This window comes from Phaenicophaeus curvirostris, chromosome 22, assembly GCF_032191515.1.
Source record: "Phaenicophaeus curvirostris isolate KB17595 chromosome 22, BPBGC_Pcur_1.0, whole genome shotgun sequence".
In the NCBI taxonomy this organism is placed as follows: domain Eukaryota; kingdom Metazoa; phylum Chordata; class Aves; order Cuculiformes; family Cuculidae; genus Phaenicophaeus; species Phaenicophaeus curvirostris.
The window spans coordinates 5,965,624-5,985,460 of NC_091413.1; the positions used below are offsets into that span (position 1 = coordinate 5,965,624).

The 19,837-nt window shown below is 52.7% G+C and overlaps 1 protein-coding gene across 2 annotated transcripts in view; it reads left to right on the top strand.

The window, feature by feature from the left end:
- KAZN (kazrin, periplakin interacting protein) overlaps positions 1–19,837 on the top strand; it is a 227,246-nt gene that overhangs the window by 205,274 nt on the left and 2,135 nt on the right. The window contains exons 1-7 of one of the 2 annotated variants that reach the window (XM_069874936.1): positions 1,936–2,373; positions 8,693–8,884; positions 17,114–17,250; positions 17,643–17,813; positions 18,476–18,665; positions 19,270–19,400; positions 19,646–19,696. In XM_069874936.1, the coding sequence (XP_069731037.1) occupies positions 2,223–2,373; positions 8,693–8,884; positions 17,114–17,250; positions 17,643–17,813; positions 18,476–18,665; positions 19,270–19,400; positions 19,646–19,696 (1,023 nt within the window). In that variant the 5' untranslated portion in view covers positions 1,936–2,222. Of the gene's footprint in view, positions 1–1,935; positions 2,374–8,692; positions 8,885–17,113; positions 17,251–17,642; positions 17,814–18,475; positions 18,666–19,269; positions 19,401–19,645; positions 19,697–19,837 lie in introns of those variants that run through there. The other variant, XM_069874935.1, reaches the window with a different exon arrangement.

Here is a 19,837-nt window from a genome sequence, read left to right on the forward strand (position 1 = left end):
CTTCTCCCAAGGGACAGGGGACAGGACGAGAGGGAATGGCCTCAAGCTCCACCTGGGGAGGTTCAGGCTGAACATTAGGAAAAAAAAATTCATGGAAGCGGTTATTGGGCAGTGGCAGAGGCTGCCCAGGGAGGGGGTTGAGTCCCCTTCCCTGGAGGGGTTTTAGGGACAGGTGGACGAGGTGCTGAGGGACATGGTTTGGTGATTGATGGGAATGGTTGGACTCGATGGTCCGGTGGGTCTCTTCCAACCTGGTGATTCTATGATTTTGTGGGGTACAGGGAGCCAAGGCTGGTGATGGCAGGGGTTGGGGTGACAGGGACATCGCACGTCCTGGCAGTGATGCTGGGGGTGATGCCACAGCACGCACAGAGCTACCGGCAACGCGGCCGTGTCAGTCTGACCCATCGCATGCACCGGGGCTTGTTGCAAAACAACTCAACTCCCTTCCCAAGCCACTGATGAAACAGCAGGGAAGGAAGGGGGCGATGCCCAGCCGTGGGGCTGGGGAGGGTGATAAGATCAGCAAGGACCTGGTTTATTGACCTTTGTGCTGGGGCAGCTTCTCTTCCTGGCTGGGAGCTGCTCGCTCCTCCCACAGTTACACTCTGTCACCCAAAAATGTAAAAGCCAATGCACACAGGGTGTGCCTCAGTTTCCCCGTGCCTAAGATGCTGCTGCTCTAGGGTGGGTTTGCTGCGGCTGGTGGAGTTTTCCCGTGCTGGGCGCTGTTGGAAAGCAGAATATGGGGATTTATAGACTTCTTTTTGCTGTCTCAGGCTGTGTTTTCTGAACTTGGGGCAAGTCTTGCCCTCCTGGGCTGAGCAAGAGTGTGTGCAGGCAGCGTGCTGGGAGCTGCCTGCAAAGCATCCTTGAGCCAGCAGCTGCTCAACCCTAAGCAGCATTCAGCTAATAAGGGTAACAGCAAAGAGGGGGGGCAGAATTTAGTAAAGCCAAGGTGCCTCTGCCTGGTTCTTCACTTCTTTGGTAGGGTGAATAAATGAGAAAAGCGGGTCTGCTCTTGGGGGCTTGGAAACACGGGGCTGGATGAAGGCAGCATGTGTTGTAAGGGGCAAATAGCAACACAGGTCTGCTGGTGTCAGAGTTGGGGGTTAAATGCAGCTTTTGTTATAGAAAAGCAAGTGGCCCCCAGTTTCTCACTGGGTTTTCATAGAATCATAGAATCACCAGGTTGGAAGAGGCCCACTGGATCATGGAGTCCAACCATTCCCATCAATCACTAACCCATGTCCCTCAGCACCTCGTCCACCCGGCCCTTAAACTCTCCAGGGAAGGGGACTCAACCCCCTCCCTGGGCAGCCTCTGACAGTGCACAATCACCCTTTCTGTGAAAATTTTCTTCCTAATGTACAGCCTGAACCTCCCCTGGTGGAGCTTGAGGCCATTCCCTCTCGTCCTGTCCCCTGTCCCTTGGGAGAAGAGCCCAGCTCCCTCCTCTCCACAACCTCCTCTCAGGGAGTTGGAGAGAGCAATGAGGTCTCCCCTCAGCCTCCTCTTCTCCAGGCTAAACACCCCCAGCTCTCTCAGCCGTGTCCCTGCTCACCCCATCCTGGTAGCTCCCCCTTTGCCCTGTCTCGCCGCGAGGTCGAGCCGTGACGATCCTCCCACAGCCGTTGGCATCACGCAGTTGCAACAAACAAATAATAACTGGGGCACAAGGCAAAATAGCGCATCTATTTCCCTTGCGGGGGACAGCTAGCTGGAGATGGGGCTGCCTCGCAGTGTGTTACCTTCCTTGTGCCTCAGTTTCCCCAGCGTGCTGCCGGTGGTGAGCGTTGCAGAGCGGTGGCGAGGCTGGTGCAGTGGGGATCTCTCAGGAATTATCCATCACCAGCAGCTCAGTGGGGACCTCGCAGGAGTTCTCCATCACCAGCAGCTCGGTGGGTGGTGGCAGGAGCGATGGCCGGCGAGTCGGGAATCATTTCCGCCGCTGGCTGAGCTCCGGGTTCCTGCGCAGCCTTCGGCTCCGGAGCAGCGGGGAAACGAGCTCTCGCTCGCTCCGGGCCCCCATCCCGCGCACCTTGGCTTGGCAGCGGGCAAAGCCACTCCTCTGCCAGCGTGACATCAGGCTGGAGAAACTCAGCGACCTGCCAGAGGTCAAATTCCCAGCGCAGGTAGCGCCTGCCGCACTTCCGTGCCGTGCCGGGAAGGAGCCTGGGGACCCCCGACCGCGGGGCCCCCCAACTCTGCTCTTCCCTACTATGAAGTCGGAGCAAGAGGAGAGCAAGCCGGCGACGTGCCGCTGCGAGCACGGCTTCACCCAGCGCCCGGCCTATTGTTCGGCTCCCTGGCGAGGGGCAGCCCGGGACGACGCTCGGAGCAGGGTGCTGTGCCCCTGCTTAGCCCACGCAGGTAAGGGGTGGTGGCGGGGGTCCCGTCGCGCGGCGTGGAGGGGGGTGCAGCCTGATGAGCGTTTCTTTCCCTTCCTTGCTTTGTGCTCTCGGAGCTCGCTTCCTCCTGGGAGAAACAAAACAACGCCAGGCAGCCGCTGAGCTCACCCCAAAGCTCACTGGGGCCACGCAGGAGGGTGGCTGTGGGATTTAGAGCTTCCCCCCAACCCCGAGGGTGAAGCTTGGGGTGCAGGCGAGAGGGGGTTTGGCTCCCCGGCGGTGGCAGGGAGGCCAGCGAGGAGCTCCCTGCACCCCGTAGTCCATTTTGTCTCGCGGAGAAGTTAGAACGCGCCGGGAGCTCTCGGCAGGCAGCTCCGGGGGCCACTGCAGACGGCTGCTTGGAAACAGCGTGTGCTTTTGGAAGCCTTTGCAGCCTCCAGCCTGCCTCCTGGGCCCCTCTGGGGTGTGTGTGTGTGTGTCCCATCAGCTTGCACAGGTTTGATATCAGGTTTTATTTCTTTGCATCCACTGTGAGACACCTACTAGCGTGCAGCAGCTTTGGCTTGCTGCGAATAATCAGGTTATCATAGAATCATCAGGTTGGAAAAGACTCACTGGATCATCGAGTCCAACCATTCCTATCAATCACTAAACCAAATTTTGGAGGAATACAGGGTGCAAGGACAAGAGGGTCCTACCCAACCTTCCCGATGGATGTGAGCGAGGCAGGTGCTAGAGCTGGTGGGGGATGCACAATGTGCAGTTGGGGCTCCCATCCCAGGGCTGCAACCATATGGAAACACTGAAGCTGAGCTGATGTCCAACTTAGGAAATGCTCAAAAATAGTGTTTGCAAGGATTTATGCTTGTGGGGTGAAAGCTTTAACCTGAACTTGCTAAGGAGTGTCTGTACCTGTGTCTAGGTGTGACAGCTCGTTTGCTTGCAGTATCAGAGCAGTAGCAAGGGGTGAAATCTGAAGCTTCCTTCTTTAAAAGATGGGTGTGTGGAGCCAAAAATCACTTTTTTAGCCCAAGAGGCTTTGCGGCGTGTGGCTGGGTGCCCAGCCAGGAGGGAGCAGTGGTGGCTAACAGCTCCTCTGATGCTGTGGACACAGCAGTGCTGCGAGAGAATCCATACCCAGGGATTTAGCTGGGTTGCACGACTTGGCTGAAGGTGCAGTGGACAATTTCTGGAGCCCTTGTGCATATCCCGTTGAGGAAACAATGCTGCCTGGGCTTTGAATTTGAGCTGCTGCAAGTCCATTGTGGTCTCCGGGTGTCGATGGGAGAGGTTGGACTTCTGGGCTTTGCCCCAGCAGGTCTCAGGCAGAGGTGGTAACTGGGTCTTTTTGCAAATCTCTGTATTTTGAGCTAAGTGAATGCTTTCTTGTGCACAGCCCACGCTCTGTGAGAAGCAGCCTCTTTGTGCGTGGGGGGTGGTAGTGGTTGATCTCCCTGCTCTGACTCTCAGCCATCACCCAGCTCTGAGCCTGGCGATTTGGGCTTTTCAGCTGAATTCCTCCTTGCAAAGATCTGCTGAGAGGGGAAAAATGTACGTTGTGCCGGCATTTGCTTGAACTTCTGGCCAGAAACTCGGGTCCCAAGCTGGTATTTTAAAGAGCATCTCACCACCTTTGATCCCAGGCTCCCTAGCTTGGGACCAAAGGTGATGAGATGCTCTTTAAAACATCATCTCGCCTCATCCCTGAGGCTTGAGTAGTTACATTTTCCTAATAATAGTCTTTATCCTGTGACTCTTGTGTCTCCCATCCCAGGACAGCGGTGTGTGTACATGTATATTTGTGTTTATACATCTATATGCTGGTCCAAAGCTTTGTGGGAGAGAGAGAAGGGATGAAGGGTCCCACCTCTGGCTGGATGAGGGTCTGTTAAGTGATGCTGGTAGCTCAGAGATTTTGCTTTTTCCCATTTTGCTCCTTTTTTCCCCCCTCATTTGCATTTCAGTGCAGGACCTGCAAGATCATCCTTTGGGACGATCCACTGCTTGGCTTTTAAATGGATGTTTTTAAAGTGGTGCCTGCTCCAAGGCCAGGAAAAGGCTTTGCTGCTGCGTGGCTGGTCGATCTGCTCCCGAGAGGAGTCCGAGATGGGATTTGCAGGAGCTGGAGTGGAAACTTCAGCCTCAAACGCTGTCTGGAGGCGTTCACCACGCTTCAAATCCCCCCCCCAAAATCTTATTTATGTTGTTTGTTAACGCTAATCAGTGCTTAAAGCGTGAAGGCTGCAGAATCTGACGGCGTCGTGGACGTTTAATGCTATCAACTGAAATATAAGTAACAGCCAATTATTTCAGCGTGAATGGCAGTTTTTGTCAGTTAGTTCAGGAAATGTTTAAATTGCATTAATTCCTCGCTGCCCATTCGCAACAGGTTTGGAAGAGGCTGGAATGAGCCATGGGGCTCATCCGCGTGGGACGATGCTTCCTGCCCCATGGATGCTCAGGAATTACAGTGAATAACCACAACCCCCCTATAAAGGGCTAAAAAGAGGGGAAAAGATTAAAAAGTTGCAAAAATATTGGGGAAAATGCGTTTTGCATTGGGTTTTTTCAATTTGGGAGGTGATTCCTGATAGCAAATTCGGCTTCGCACCCCAATATAGCAATGCCTGCAAGGTTGATCTCAAAAAAAAAAGCATTTAAATCTTATTGTATGCTTGGGATTGGATTTTTGCAGTGAGTTGGTGATGCACGTGGAGCCCCAGTCCCTGCTCGAGGGGGGCTGATGCTCACTTCAAGCCACATCGAGCTCCTTCACAGCTTCAAATCGAGGCACAGACCCAGGCAGCTTGCAGGGAAGCATATGGAAAGCCCCGCCGAGCCGTCTGTATGCGGCAGAAATCGAGGCTGAAATGAGTTTCTGAATAATTGGCCTGATTTTCCTGATTATTGGAACTTCTCTAAACCAATCGCTAAGAGCTGCCTGCAAACGGCACTTTTTGGATCGTTTATTTAGGTGCTTAAACTTGGCAGAGCAGCAGGAATCTTCCCTCCCCTGTTTTCAAATGAAGTTAAAATTTCCCTCTCAAGACAAGTCGTTCTCTTAATGTAATTTATGCAAATCGAACTGGCTTTCTTCATAGGACCCTGGAGTTGCTGGTTAGGATGGGATGGAAAGTTGCAGGAGAGGGATGGATGGTGAGCAGCTGTTTGGTGCTTGGGGCAGGGAGAGAACCCCTTTGGGGGAATTATTTTGGGGAATAAGTGATTTCAGGGGGGCTAATAATTATCCAGGGAGACCTTAGAGCATCTTCCAGGACTGAAAGGGGCTCCAGGAAAGCTGGAGAGGGGCTCGTGATCAAGGAGTGCAGGGAGAGGATGAAGGTTTTGAGCTGAAAGAGAGGAGATTGAGATGAGATCTTAGGGAGAAATGTTTTGTTGTGAGAGTGGGGAGGTCCAGGTTGCTCAGAGCAGTGGTGGCTGCCCCATCCCTGGAGGGGTTCAAGGCCAGGTTGGATGGGGCTTGGAGCCCCTGATCCAGTGGGAGGTGTTCCTGCCCATAGCAGGAGGTTGGAACTGGATGGGTTTGAGGTCCCTTCCAACCCAAACCTGTCCGTGGTTCTATGATAATTGTGTTGGTGTGATTTTGGTGGATGAGCGCTGCTAGGGATGCCCAGGGGAATCTCAAGGAGGGTGGAAACTCTGTGTGGAAGGTGTGAGGCAGCGTGTGGAATCACCACTTTGCTCCAGTCCCAGTCCTCCTGGCAGCAGGGGGTAATAAAATCCTTGATGTAATGCAAGAAACCACCCACTAGTGGTTTCCTAAGGAAACTGTGGAGAAGGAAAAACTGTCATCCCTCTTGCTTCCCTGAAATCCCGGCTTCTTTCCCAGAAAACCCTTTAAAAACTTGCTGGGAAGAGCGCGGAGGGTTTGACTTGCCTCCGAGCCTGGGTACTACAGTGAAGACATCGGCAGAGGCCCCAGGAGGGAATTGGGAACAGAGCAAGAACCACAGCGTTTCGTGATGTATAAAAAGAGCTGATGGTGCATCTTTTGCTGTTTGAGCCCAGCAAGAGGTATAAGGGTTTTTCCTCCTGAAACGTTGGCTACAGGAATTGTGCTTTGCAATATATATATTGCAAAATAGATCTGTATTGCAAAGCACAAACCATTTTTTGTGGGGGTGTGTATATATAGCTTAAATTATATACATATAAATAAGCAAGAATCTTGGATACCTGGCTGATCCCGAGTTCAATAAATCAGGTTTCTCCGTAGGCTTTGGCTTGCAGCCACAGCCAGTGGCATGGGAAGCGCAATGCTGCGTGCTTCTTTCAATATTTCACCTATAGCTTCTTATAGATCTTGGATTTTAATCTTTCAGTACTTTCTGCCTCTATCAGGAGCCAAGTACTGAGCTGAGGATTAAATTGCCTTGCAGAATGCTTCAGAGGAGGGATGCTTTGGGGTTTTTTTCACCATTTTCTTGGAACTGGATGGGCTTTAAGGTCCCTTCCAACCCAAACCGTTCCATGATTCTATGGAATCTGCTTTTGGGCCGTGCCAGAGTCGTCCTCTGCTGCAGAGTTGCCCCCTGGGCTGCCCTTCCTTGGGCTTGTTTCTCCTCTCCCATCCCCGGAGAGGTTCCCACCAGACGAGGATTTTCTTGGATTCCCATCCAAATGCTGCAGTTTGCAGAAATCCAGCAGGATCAGTTGCTCTTGTGCAAACTGCCCTGCCTGGATCCTCTGCCGGTTAATCATTTGCCTGGGAACACGGCTCTATCTCCTGGGCAAAGCAGCTTGCAGGGAACGGTGAGAGTAAATTTTTTTTGGTTGGGGGCGGTGGGGAATGAGCAATTAGCAGCCAGGGGTGTTTTGTGGGGTCGCGTGGGGCTTTCTGTGAGCTAGGAAGGCGCTCGGTGGGTTTTACGCAGTGAATATTACACCACGTACGAGTCTCTTGCATCCCACTCCAGGTTCCCAGAGGCTGGAGGGGAAACGCTGCATTTCTGCAGCCCCCAGGGAAGGGAAAAATGCCTTTGGGTTTGGTTTCTTGGATCCTGGGTTCTTGCTTTCTGCACAGGCTTCAAGAAAGCACTTTGGGCTGCACTGAAATCCCCAGCCCGAAGCTCGACTGTTCCTTGTTAGTGACTTTATTGCTAAGTAATTTACAGAATGGGACCTTGCCAGTTTTCATCCGGGAAGCATTTCAAGTATGCAAACCAGATTTTATGCCTTCCTGGTGCAGCTGCTGGCTGGGTTGGGGGGAGCTGCCTTTCCCCATCCCGCCACCGACATCTCCTCCCTGCCTCGAGCTGCAAAAAGAAACGTGCAGGGGGAAACTTAGCAAAAATAAGGGGGAAAAACCCCCTATGTCATGCCCAGCTGATGGTCTCCAGGCTGATGGTGGCGAGAAAAGGACCGGACTGCAATAGCTTGGAGAAAAGTCTTTGATTTTTGATTTCTATTTTAATTTTCCAGTAGCTGTAACGTGTGTGCTGAAGGGTTTCTTTCTTTCTCCCCATGTCCAAGGGCATGGTGCAAACCTGAGAAATCAATGAGCCCCTTCGGATGAGTAATCAAACCGTTTGTGTACTCGTGTGGCTCATTTTGGATCACGATGTCTGGCTCCTGTACAGGATTGCAGCTGCAAGGTGCATCCAGAGAGGGTTTTGCAGGAAGAGGATTGCTAGAGGAGATGAGGGCAATGGGTGCAATGTGGAAATAGCAGAAAAACACTTTATATTACGCAAAGCAGTGGCTGCAGCGGTAGGGAATGACGTTGCTGAGGTTTCTGACCACCACAGAGGACCTGGGCTGAGGGGTGCTGGGATGCTCCTGTTTTGAGGGTATCAATCTGAAAAATTCAAGATTCAGGTCTGTGGGGGAAAGTGCCGTCTTCTCCTTTCCAGTCGCAGAGTGGTTTGGTTAAATTCTGAGTCTGGCCTGAACACGTGGATGGCTGAAGGCAGAGCTGAAGCCCATCGAATCGGGCAGAATGGAGCTCAGCAGCCTCTGTTGGGCACTGGCGCTATGAGCACCGTGTCAGTGAGTGGTTTGGATTGGGAGGCAGGTCTTGGCTTATTAATATCATTATCTATTATTATTATCATATTTATCATAATTATGTATTTTTCATGTTCTAATGCAAACTCCAGAAGCTCAAACCCAGTGGAGAGCCCTCCCCATCGCGTCCCTCCTTCCTCCTCCTCCTCCTCGTCCTCCTCCATTCCCGGGGTGCTGCAGGTTTTGGGGCTGCTCGAAGCAGGTTTGCGCGCAGGGGAGGGTCCCACCAGCAGCGTTTGAGTTTGCAGTGGGGATGTGGGGCCACGCCGGGAGCCGTCAGTCACTTCCTCGCATTGTGTCTCCTCTTCCTCTAGCGCTGCTGCGGGAGGAGGTGGCCCAGCTGCAGGAGGAGGTTCACCTCCTCCGGCAAATGAAGGAAATGCTGACGAAAGACCTGGAGGAGACGCACGGCAGCAAGTCACCCGAGGTGCTCTCGGCCACCGAGCTGAAGGTGCAGCTAGCCCAGAAGGAGCAGGAGCTAGCGCGTGCCAAGGAGGCTCTACAGGGTAAGGGCTGCGCGTCCCTCTTATCCCACACCTCTCCCCACGACCCCGAACTTAATTCATAGGGAAAGGAAAAGCCATCCCTTTTATTTGGGCTGCACAGCGTGTGTAGTGGGAGGTTGAATGAAGGGTGATGCTCCCCAGGACCCTCTGCTCTCCTTCCCAGAGCAGGGAAGGACCTGGGTGCAGCAGCAGGATGGGAAATGGGGTGTGGGAGGCAATAGCAGTGTTGCAAAGTAATTCCTCCGTGGCGAGCGGTGGAGTAGAGCCAAGAGAAACGCGGCTGGAAATGTTTGCGAGGTGGGGACGGGTTGGATTTGGGCCCCTTGGATTCCTTCAGCAGCGAGTTTCCCAGCAAACGGGCTTTGTCTTATCCTGCATGGAGTTATTGGGAGCGCTGCAGAAAGCACCAGCTGGGTCTCCAGGTGGTGTGCAGGGTTTTCTTCTTTCGTTGTGCCTGCCTTTGGGTTTTCTCCTTTCTTTGGGTGTTGATTTGGGTGTTGTCGGTGCCTCCCTCACCGACAGCCGCACAGCGAGCTTGCTGCAAGTCCCGGGACCAAGATGTGCAAGGCAAAATGCAGCATTGCAGCTTTTCCTCCCCAAAAAACGAGCTGACAGTAAGTCCAGGCAGGACGGTTTGTTAGCCGGAGCTGAGGCATGAGCTTAAGCAGGGGAAAGCTCTCATGCGTCAAACCCTGGCAGCGTGGCAGCTCTAAATATCATCTCAAATCCCCAACATACCGTGCTGAACTTCCACTTGTCAGCTCGTGTTGGCGGATTATGAAGAGAAGCTGTCAAAAGTTTTCAAGCTCAGAGGCTGAGCGGCAGGTGAGGAGCTGCGGGGCAGGAGAGTCCCAGCCCTCCACATCACCCCTGCTCCGGGATGCTGAGATGCACAGCGGGGCAGGGAATCCGGCTGAGTCCGTGTTTCGGGGAGGGCATTTCAGAAATACTGTGTTTTATCACTCTCTGATTTGTAGAAGCATCCTTATACGTTAGTAAGAGCCAAAATATCTCCAAATTCTTACTCCCCACCCATGTCACTGGTGCAGCTTCTGGCAGCAGGAAATGCTCTAGGTTTATAAAACTTAATTAAAGAGTATTTGTTCTGCTTGGATGGGAGGTAAAGTGCTGATAAATGCAAAATATGGAAGAGCAGGACTATTTTAAGACTATTTGCAAAGAAAATAAGAATAATAAGTCGTCTAAGAAGCTGCAACAAGGTCCTATGCGCTTCTGTGGAGGACGGGGCAGAGAAAAAGTGAGTTTGACTTGAGAATTGTGCGTATTTAAGGAATACAGGAGGTAATTCTGCCCCTCTGCTCCACTCTGGTGAGGTCGCACGTGGAGCCCTGTGTCCAGTTCTGGAGTCTTCAGCACAGGAAGGACATGGAGCTGTTGGAGTGAGTCCAGAGGAGTCCACAGAGATGATCCAAGGGCTGGAGAACCTCCTGCATGAGGACAGGCTGAGATAGTTGGGGTTGTTCAGCCTGGAGAAGAGAAGGCTCTGGGGAGACCTTAGAGCAGCTTCCAGTGCTGAAAGGGGCTCCAGGAAAGCTGGGGAGGGGCTCTTGACCAGGGAGTGCAGGGAGGGGTTGAGGAGGGACAGCTTTAAGCAGAAAGAGGGGAGGTTGAGATGAGATCTTAGGAAGAAATATTTTGCTATGAGGGTGGGGAGACCCTGGCCCAGGTTGCCCAGAGCAGTGGTGGCTGCCCCATCCCCGGAGGGGTTCGAGGCCAGGCTGGATGGGGCTTGGAGCCCCTGATCCAGTGGGAGGTGTCCCTGCCCTTGGCACGGGGTGAGACTGGATGGGCTTTGAGGTTCCTTCCAACCCAAACCGTTCCATAATTCTATATAATGTTTTTCTTATTGGCTGCTGTATGAGCAGCTGGGATTGGTTTTCCAGGGCTTCTCTGCAGGTGTGATGGCTAGAAAGAGGGAATCTCAGCTTGCATTTGGAAAGGCATGTAACAAGAAGCCTTTTTAAATCGATGCTCCTTCCCTTCCCTGCAGTATTGGAAAGCTTTTGCATAATTTGGAAGAGCTCGCTGTGCTGGATCCGGCCCTGCAAGCTGGGCTGGAGGCGCTGGGCAGCCGAGCAGGCTTAGCACGGCAACGGATACGGAGATGGGTAATGTGGAAACAGGATCAGCAGCTGGAGGGGAGAAAAAAATCCTTTTTCCTTTCCATGAAAAAGTGTCCGTAGAGAAACGTGGCCAAAAGGGGAGGAAAAATGGCAATAAGTGTGCCTGGTGAATGGTTCTGCCAGGAGAAACGCGTTGGCTGATAGAGGAATTTGGGGAAATAACAGCTTTACATTAAGGAAATGCGGGATACAACAGCGTGAGGAGCTTGGGGAACCTGAATCCTGTGGGTCTGGAGTTTTTCAGTCGTGTCCGACAGCCAGAGAGCATCAAAAAACCACCTCAAACCCCAAAACCACCTCAGCACCTAAGAGCCCACATCACTGCGAAGCCCCCCGGTCCTCACTAAAGGATTCCCCTGCAGCATCCCTGCAGCAGCCTGCAACCCTCGTTGGGTCGTGTGTAATGTCATTAGCGGGTAAATTACATGGAAATCTGTCATCGTTGCTGGCTCTGAGCCTGGAAGTGCGATGCAGCTGGTTCAGATAGATATTGGCTCGCCGGGTCTCAATGCAGAGGGAAGCAGAGATGGTTTGCTGGCAGGTTTGGCTTTTGGGGGCTCCAGCAGTTTCAACAGCCGTGGTTGCACGGGCTTTGGATTGGGATGGTCCAGATGGAGGAGGGTGGATTCATCATCCCTCCTTAGCAATGTATTTCCAGCCCTTTCTGACAGCGTTTAGCGTGAGGGTAAAGCTGGCAATAAGCAGCATCTTCGCCGTGCTGAGCTAACAAGCCCTTGTTGCAGAGGGAGGGAGCAGGAATCTGGAGCGGCACAGGATGCTCTGCGGGAGCAAGGCAAGCAGTTTCTGGATCCCTGACAGCATGTGCTTGATCCATCTTTATTACTCCTTTTTCTGGGCTGGTTGCATCCCTTGCCCTTTTTTTTTTTTAATCAATTAACAGTCAAATAAAATCCTGTAGCACTTCGTCCCCTCCTCCTATGCTGGGACGTGGGATCGTGCTTTTGGTGTTAATGCAGTTGTATTTTCCCTGGCTCCAGCGGGAAGGGGATGGTTGGGATCTGGATTTCTGATGCGGAAATCTCCAATGGGAGAGGTTGCAAACAGCTTTATTACTGCTGGGTCCTGCTGTGGGCAGGGACTGCGCCCAAGCGCCTGGGGGACTCGAGGAGCCTCTTGGCCGGGTGACATCCGTGGGCATGTGGCCTAATGGCAGAAACTCTGTTTCTGGGAAGGATATCCGATAGGCTGGAGCTCGCCTGCGGGATTATCACGCGGAGAGCAAACCTGCTTTCTGTTAACTTTTTGAGTGCCAAGGTGGAGACCTCAGGCTGGTTTTCCCCGCTGCTCGGGAAGGTGTGAACCGACTTCATGTCTGCTCTGCCAGTGGGTTGTAGCTCAGCTTCCTCCCTCTCAAACACGTGGCTCGGAGCGGTGACCACCCCGGGGGTGGCGTTTGGGCTGGAACAAGGCTTCTGCAGAAACCTTCGGCACGTCCAGCTGGCTGCGGCGATGGAGTGGGTGGCAAAGGAATGAGTGGATCGGTGTCCCGGTGGATGGATGTCCCAGTGGATGGATGTTGCAGCAGATGCATCCTGGTGGATGGATGTCCTGGTGGATGGATGTTGCAGCAGATGGACATCCCAGCAGATGGATGGCCCAGAGGATGGATGTCCTGGTAGATGAGCATCTCGGCAGATGAATGTCCTAGAGGATGAGTGCCCTGGGAGATGAGTGTCCTAGTGGATGGATGTCCCAGAGGTTGGGTGTCCCAGCCGTGGAAGCTCCCTCCACTAAAAGGAAAGGGGGCTCTATACAGAAAACCCACTGTGCTCCCATGACCCACCTTAAATTCATAGAATCATAGAATCACCAGGTTGGAAGAGACCCACTGGATCATCGAGTCCAACCATTCCCATCAATCACTAAACCGTGTCCCTCAGTGCCTCGTCCAACCATCCCTTAAACCCCTCCAGGGAAGGTGACTCAACCCCCTCCCTGGGCAGCCTCTGCCAGTGCCCAATGACCCTTTCTGTGAAAAATTTTTTCCTGATGTCCAGCCTGAACCTCCCCTGGTGGAGCTTGAGGCCATTCCCTCTCGTCCTGTCCCCTGTCCCTTGGCTGCTGCATCACCTCCCAGCGCTCCCTGTTTGCTACATGACCTAGCAACAACCAAAACCAACGTGTTTGATCAGCATTGCTGTCATGCTAAATCCGAAATACAGTGCTATACCAGCTACTAGGAAGAACGTCAGCTCCATCCCAGCTGAAACCGGGACACTAGTCTGGTTTGGAAAGCTTTTGGCCTCGTAACAGGGTGTTTCCAGTTAAATCTCGCCAGGGCAAATGCCTCACCTAATCTTTTCCCTGAAATTCAGCATTGCATTCGAATTTCCTGCCAGCACCATACGTCCACACGCCCAGGAGCGAGTGCTGACTCTGCTTAACGCCGTGTAACGTTGACGTCTTCACCATCAAGATCTTCTCTGTAAACAGTGACAGCTACACCTGAGGGAGTGCGTGCACGCGCCTGTTTAATGACAAAGCAAGGGGCAGCATCGCAATTCCTACGCGGGGCTGAGACGATTTTATGGGTTCGTCATGGTGACAATATTGAATTTCATGGCTGAGATGGAGAACCAGGAGAAATTAAGTGGATGTTAACAGGACAGGATGGGTTTATGTGTTTCTCTTGCATGGGGCATGACCAAGGCTTGAGTAGTGCTCCCTGAGGATGCCTTTTCCTGCGTTAAAAAGTAAGTGTATGATTCAGTAAGTGATGAAGTCAGCTTCGTGTTCCTGGCATGAAAATCCCCACTGCACAGGGCAAGAGCTTGGAGAAGAGAAGAGTAAGGGGAGACCTCATCACACACTGCAGCTTCCTCACAAGCAGAGGAGGAGGAGCAGGCGCTGAGCTCTTCTCTCTGGACCTGATGGAATGGAAGGAAGATGCACCAGGGAGGGTTAGGTTGGCTATTAGGAGAAGGTTCTTCCCCCAGAGGGTGGTGGAGCCCTGGAACAGCTCCCAGGGAAGCAGACACAGCACCAAGCCTGACAATATTCCAGAAGCATTTGGACAACACCCTCAGCCCCACGGTGTGAATGTTGGGGTGTCCTGTGCTGGGAGAGGAGTTTCTACGCTGTTTCTATGGTCCAAACACAGTCATTTTTCCCCTAATGTCAGATTACCAAGGTAGATAAAGTAATTGTTATCTCTATGTCCTCCAAGCAACCTTGGGCTAGGTGGTGCGATCACAACTGCCACCTCATTTGCCTTTAATTTTATATTTTTAATTTCAAAGTGGGGGCTATTTAAAGCAATCCCCATCTTAGAGGGTGTTTTAGCGCCTGTGAGCAAATTCGTAGCCAGAAGCTGGTAGATATTGAGGCCAGATGAGCTGTGGGGTGGTGGCAACACTGGGTTCTCTCAGCGGTGCTGCTGCCCCAGGCCAGGTTGTCCCCCTCCAGTTGGTGCGTCTGGGCCGTTAGATTAAAATCTAATCGCTCATTAGGTAAAGCTGGAAACGGAAGGTGCTAGGGGGTTGGTTTTGAATTGTTTTGGCTGTGAGAGGACCCCAGTGTGAAGCAGGTCCAGCTCAGTGTCCGTCATACTTCTCCTGAAGGCCGTGATGCTCAGGGGATGGAGGATCATGTTGCAGGAGGTGGAAGTTCAAGTAACAGGAGCCAAGGTTGACCCCGCACAGGCTGAATGGTGCAGGTGGGGATGTTTGTGTGATGGCGAGAGCTTGAGGGGCTTCAAACTAACATTCCCAACCCGTCCTTCCTGAGCTGCTGAGTCCAGGGAAGGGCTGGTGGGTTCCCCCTTGGCATCTGCTGTGTGCGTGGGGTGGGAGGGGAAAATAAATAATGCAAATAAGCTGCGGAAGATCTGCTTACAGGATGGGTTTAGGGTTTCTTGCTTCTCTTGTTGCCTTGGCTCAGAGGTTTTCGTAGAATCGTGGAATGGTTTGGGTTGGAAGGGACCTTAAAGCTCATCCAGTCCCACCCCTGCCATAGGCAGGGACACCTCCCACTGGATCAAGGGCTCCAAGCTCCATCCAACCTGGCCTTGAACCCCTCCAGGGATGGGGCAGCCTCTACCTGTCTGGGCAGGGGAGTTTATTTAGCTATTCCCAGGAGGCTGGGATACAGCAATACGGACCTGGATCATCAGATTAAAGAAAAAAAGCCATTTCACCTCCTTGGATGGCCCCGATAGCCAGTGGAAATCCGCTTTCTTCCTCCTTGGCTGCCCTGCCATCACGCCACGAATGGCAATGGCTCGTTTCCCCGACCAACTAATTAGCTGGGCTTGTTTGCTAAGGATGAATTAAGCCGCCGCAGCGAGCAGTGCGTGGTCCGATAGCGCTGGCAGCCCTAACAGCTCACTTCTGCCTAACTTTTTTATTTTCCTCTTCCCTCTTTCAATTAATTTCCTATTAATTAGGTTTGGAATGAAGTTCTCAAATGACTGATAAATCTTCCTTAAGCTTAGGAGCTAATCGGTTTTGGGGGAGAGAGAGCAGTGGTAATAGAGGAGGGAAAAAAAAAAAAAGTTGCATTAATTTTAAGCAAATCTCCCAAATATGAATGAAAACAAAAGATTATTTGTCCTGTTGGGTTCATAGGAAAAAACTTGCTCTTGCAATGCCTCGAGTCCATCATCTTGCAGTATTGGTTGGCATGAACATTCAGGCTTGGAAGGTGATATCTGCTCCTCTAATAATACTTCTGAGCACTTTATATTTTTTTTTGGCAAGTAATGAAGTGTTTTTCTATAAATCTTTAAGGACCCAGAATGCTGCCACTAATTAAAGGAGGTTGTATGCTATAAGGGACCTGCTATTTAATTAAATTCATTAGGAGCCTTTTGTCGCTTCCAGCTTCAGAGAGTGCCAACGTGACTTAAACTTTTCTACTCAAATCCTGGAGGAAATTAAATTTGGGTATGTGTGATGCAAAGTGTTCAGACGCGTGAAAGTGGGGGGATCTTCAGCAGTGCAGAAATTCATGGAATCACAGGATGGTTTGGGTTGGAAGGGACCTCAAAGCCCATCTAGTTCCACCCCTGCCATGAGCAGGGACACCTCCCACGGGATCAGGGGCTCCAAGCCCCATCCAACCTGGCCTTCAACATCTGTTCCTTTTCAGCGTGCCATGGCGAGGGTTTTCTTGTAGTCCTCAGTCTGTCTTTATCTCAGACGTGTTTCATCAGGAGGAGCTCCGAGATGCATTAAAGTGCAGTTTAACCCCCCAGAAGCAGCTCGTTCTGAGTGAATGAGGGATAGGAAACTCTTCTTGGGCTGAAACACTTATCATGGATTTCTTTAATAGAGTTAGGTTGGACCTGCACGTGGAGACGGGTCCCACTTGTGATGATTCTCTCATCTTCTAGCACCTTTTGTAACCTAGACAACTCTTGGTGGCTTTGGGGCTGTTTTTTCTGGTGGGTTTCGGGGCTTTTAGGTTGGGGTTTTTTTTAATACAGAGGTATCCCTTGTCCTACCTGGTATTTCTATGATTCTAACTTGTTTTACCAGACTTCTAGTAAGCTGTCCCTGTGTCTGTGGTCAGCGAGCATCCCTCACTGGTGTGTGGGAGAGGGAAAATCCAAAGGTCTTGCTTCACCTCAGGGCTTGCGAAGTGTCCCCAGTGCATCCCATGGTCCCCTCACTGATCCAGCCTCCCTTTCTGTCCCCTTATCCTCCCACGGCATCGTTGAGCTGGAAGGGGACACACGGGGAGCCCTGGGCTCGTGGGAGCGCTGCAGGAATCCGCCGAGCTGCTAAAAATAAACCAGTTGTGGTTTATTTATCCTGCAAAGAGAGCAGAGAGAATTTTTTCTGCACTGGGTCTTGAGGCTGTGGAAGCAGTTTTGCTTCTAAAACTCCTTTTCCAGGGACCAAGCTGCCCCTTGGAGGGGGGTGGGTGATGATTAGGAGCCGTGGCAGTGATGTGATGGACATTTTGGGTGCATGAAGGATGCAGCAGTGGTGGTGAACTGGGTGTCTGCTCCCAACCCCACAGCTGGGGTGATAATTTTTCTGGTTTCTCCTCGGAAGATAAAAGCAGTGGAGGTGTGGGAGCTGCTGTGCCCCTAGTGCTTCAACCATCATCTCTCCCACAGCCATGAAAGCCGATCGCAAGCGCTTGAAGGCGGAGAAGACAGACCTGGTGAGCCAGATGCAGCAGCTGTACGCCACGCTGGAGAGCCGCGAGGAGCAGCTCCGCGACTTCATCAGGAACTACGAGCAGCACAGGAAAGTGAGTGGAGGTGCCAAGCACCGTGGGCTCAGGACACGGGTGTGAACACGAATCCCAGTTTGCAATCAGGAAAAACCCACCTAAGCTCCAGCCTCCTGCAGCTTTGCAAGGCTGGACCACAGCAGGTTAAGGATAAAAAGATACTGGGGGGAATGAGGCCAGCAAGCCAGACGTGGGAAATGTGATGTCGTTTTAAGCTGGTGCATAGTGGGCATCACTTTTTGGGGGTCAGGCCACACAGGTCTCTTGTGACCACCCCAGAAGGTGCTGCTTGCCTCTTGGCACTGCAGCGGTCAGGTGGCCACCAAGGGGATTGTGTCCACAGGGGCTGGGACAGGGGTCTTAAGAAGCACCTGGGCTTCCCCTTCTTGATGGTCACCATGTCCTGGCAGGAGAGCGAGGACGCGGTGAAAGCCCTGGCAAAGGAGAAGGACCTCTTGGAGCGGGAGAAGTGGGAGCTGCGGCGGCAAGCCAAGGAGGCGACAGACCACGCCAGCGCCCTGCGCTCCCAGCTCGACCTGAAAGACAACCGCATGAAGGAGCTGGAGGCCGAGCTGGCCATGGTGAGCTCGATAACGCACTGGGCATGACTTGAGGCTTGAGGGTGAACCCTTCACCACTCGGCTCAGCAGCTCGAGTGCTGACAACACTCCAGCGAGTTTGGCTGAATTGTGGAATTATAGAGTGGTTTGGGTTGGAAGGAACCTCAAAGCCCATCCAGTCCCACCCCGTGCCAAGGATCCCACTGGATCAGGGGCTCCAAGACCCATCCAACTTGGCCTTGAACACCTCCAGGGATGGGGCAGCCACCACTGCTCTGGGCAACCTCACAGGAAAACATTTCTCCTTAAGGTCTCATCTCAATCTCCTCTCTTACAGCTGAAAACCATTGCCCCTCATCCTGTCCCTGCACTCCCTGATCAAGAGCCCCTCCCCAGCTTTCCTGGAGCCCTTTTCAGTGCTGGAAGCCGGACCTTTGAACTATTTGAAGTTAAATAGCTATCACAATATTGCATTTGTGCGTTTGCTGCGGCGGTTGCATTGATGCAACACTGGTAGAACAAAAAATCCACCACTGAAAAGGAGCTGGACATCCTTGGTGCAGGGAACAACCCGGTCTGGAAAGGGGAGGGTGGGTTTGGGGCAGTGCTGTGCTGGCTCCGCTCCCCCAGGAGATGTTCATATGGTTTTCCCCCTCCGCTACCACCTCGGTGTCCTTCCCCAGGCCAAGCAGTCCCTCGCCACGCTGACCAAGGATGTCCCCAAGCGCCATTCCTTGGCCATGCCGGGCGAAACGGTGCTAAACGGCAACCAGGAGTGGGTGATGCAGGCTGACCTCCCGCTGACGGCCGCCATCCGGCAGAGCCAGCAGACCCTCTACCACTCGCACCCCCAGCACACGGCAGACCGGCAAGGTGAGCGCCCTGCACGGAGAAGGACATGGGCAAGTTCTCAAGGCTTGGGACCAAACCCATTTTGGGGTCTCCCTTTTTCCCGTGGAGGAAACAAAATGGGTGAAACACCCCAAAAATAGGGTTTTTTGGAAGTGCATCAGATGCTTTGCATGGGGTCAGGTTTGTTGGCATAATCATAGAATCACCAGGTTGGAAAAGACCCATTGGATCGTCGAGTCCAACTGTTCCTATCAAACTCTCAAACACGTCCCCCAGCACCTCATCCACCCGTCCCTTAAACCCCTTCAGGGAAGGTGGCTCAACCGCCTCCCTGGGCAGCCTCTGCCAGTGCCCAATGACCCTTGCCATGAAAAGATGTTTTCCTAATGTTCAGCCTGAACCTCCCCTGGTGGAGCTTGAGGCCATTCCCTCTCGTCCTGTCCCCTGTCCCCTGGGAGAAGAGCCCAGCTCCCTCCTCTCCACAACCTCCTTTCAGGGAGTTGGAGAGAGCAATGAGGTCTCCCCTCAGCCTCCTCTTCTCCAGGCTAAACACCCCCAGCTCTCTCAGCCGCTCCTCATAAGGCCTGTTCTCTAATATTAACTCCTTGACCCCCCTGCCTTGCAGCAGTCAGAGTGAGCCCCTGTCATTCCCGGCAGCCGTCCATCATCTCCGACGCCTCCGCGGCTGAGGGCGACCGGTCGTCCACGCCAAGCGACATCAACTCGCCGCGGCATCGAACGCACTCGCTCTGCAACGTAAGAAGCTGGGTGATGGGGGTGTTGCTTCCCTGATGCTGTGGGTCCTCTGCTTCCAAAATGATGATGTTCTTGGGGTGGGTTATGGGTTGGAGGTTTGCTGACCTGGAGAACCGCTTTTCTGAGGTTTATCCCAGCCCTATAGTGATGCAGCCACCCAGATGAGCTGCTTTTGGCTAGGGTCGGATGGGCTTTCTGGGATGTGTTGGAGCTGATTTGATTGGACTCATCTGCTTCTGCTGCAGGGGGACAGTCCTGGACCGGTACAGAAGAACTTGCACAACCCAATTGTACAGGTGAGAAAGCCCAGTTGAATTTATAGAATCATGAAGTGGTTTGGACTGGAAGGAACCTTAAAGCCCATCCAGTTCCACCCCCTGCCATGGGCAGGGACACCTCCCACTGGATCAGGGGCTCCAAGCTCCGTCCAACCTGGC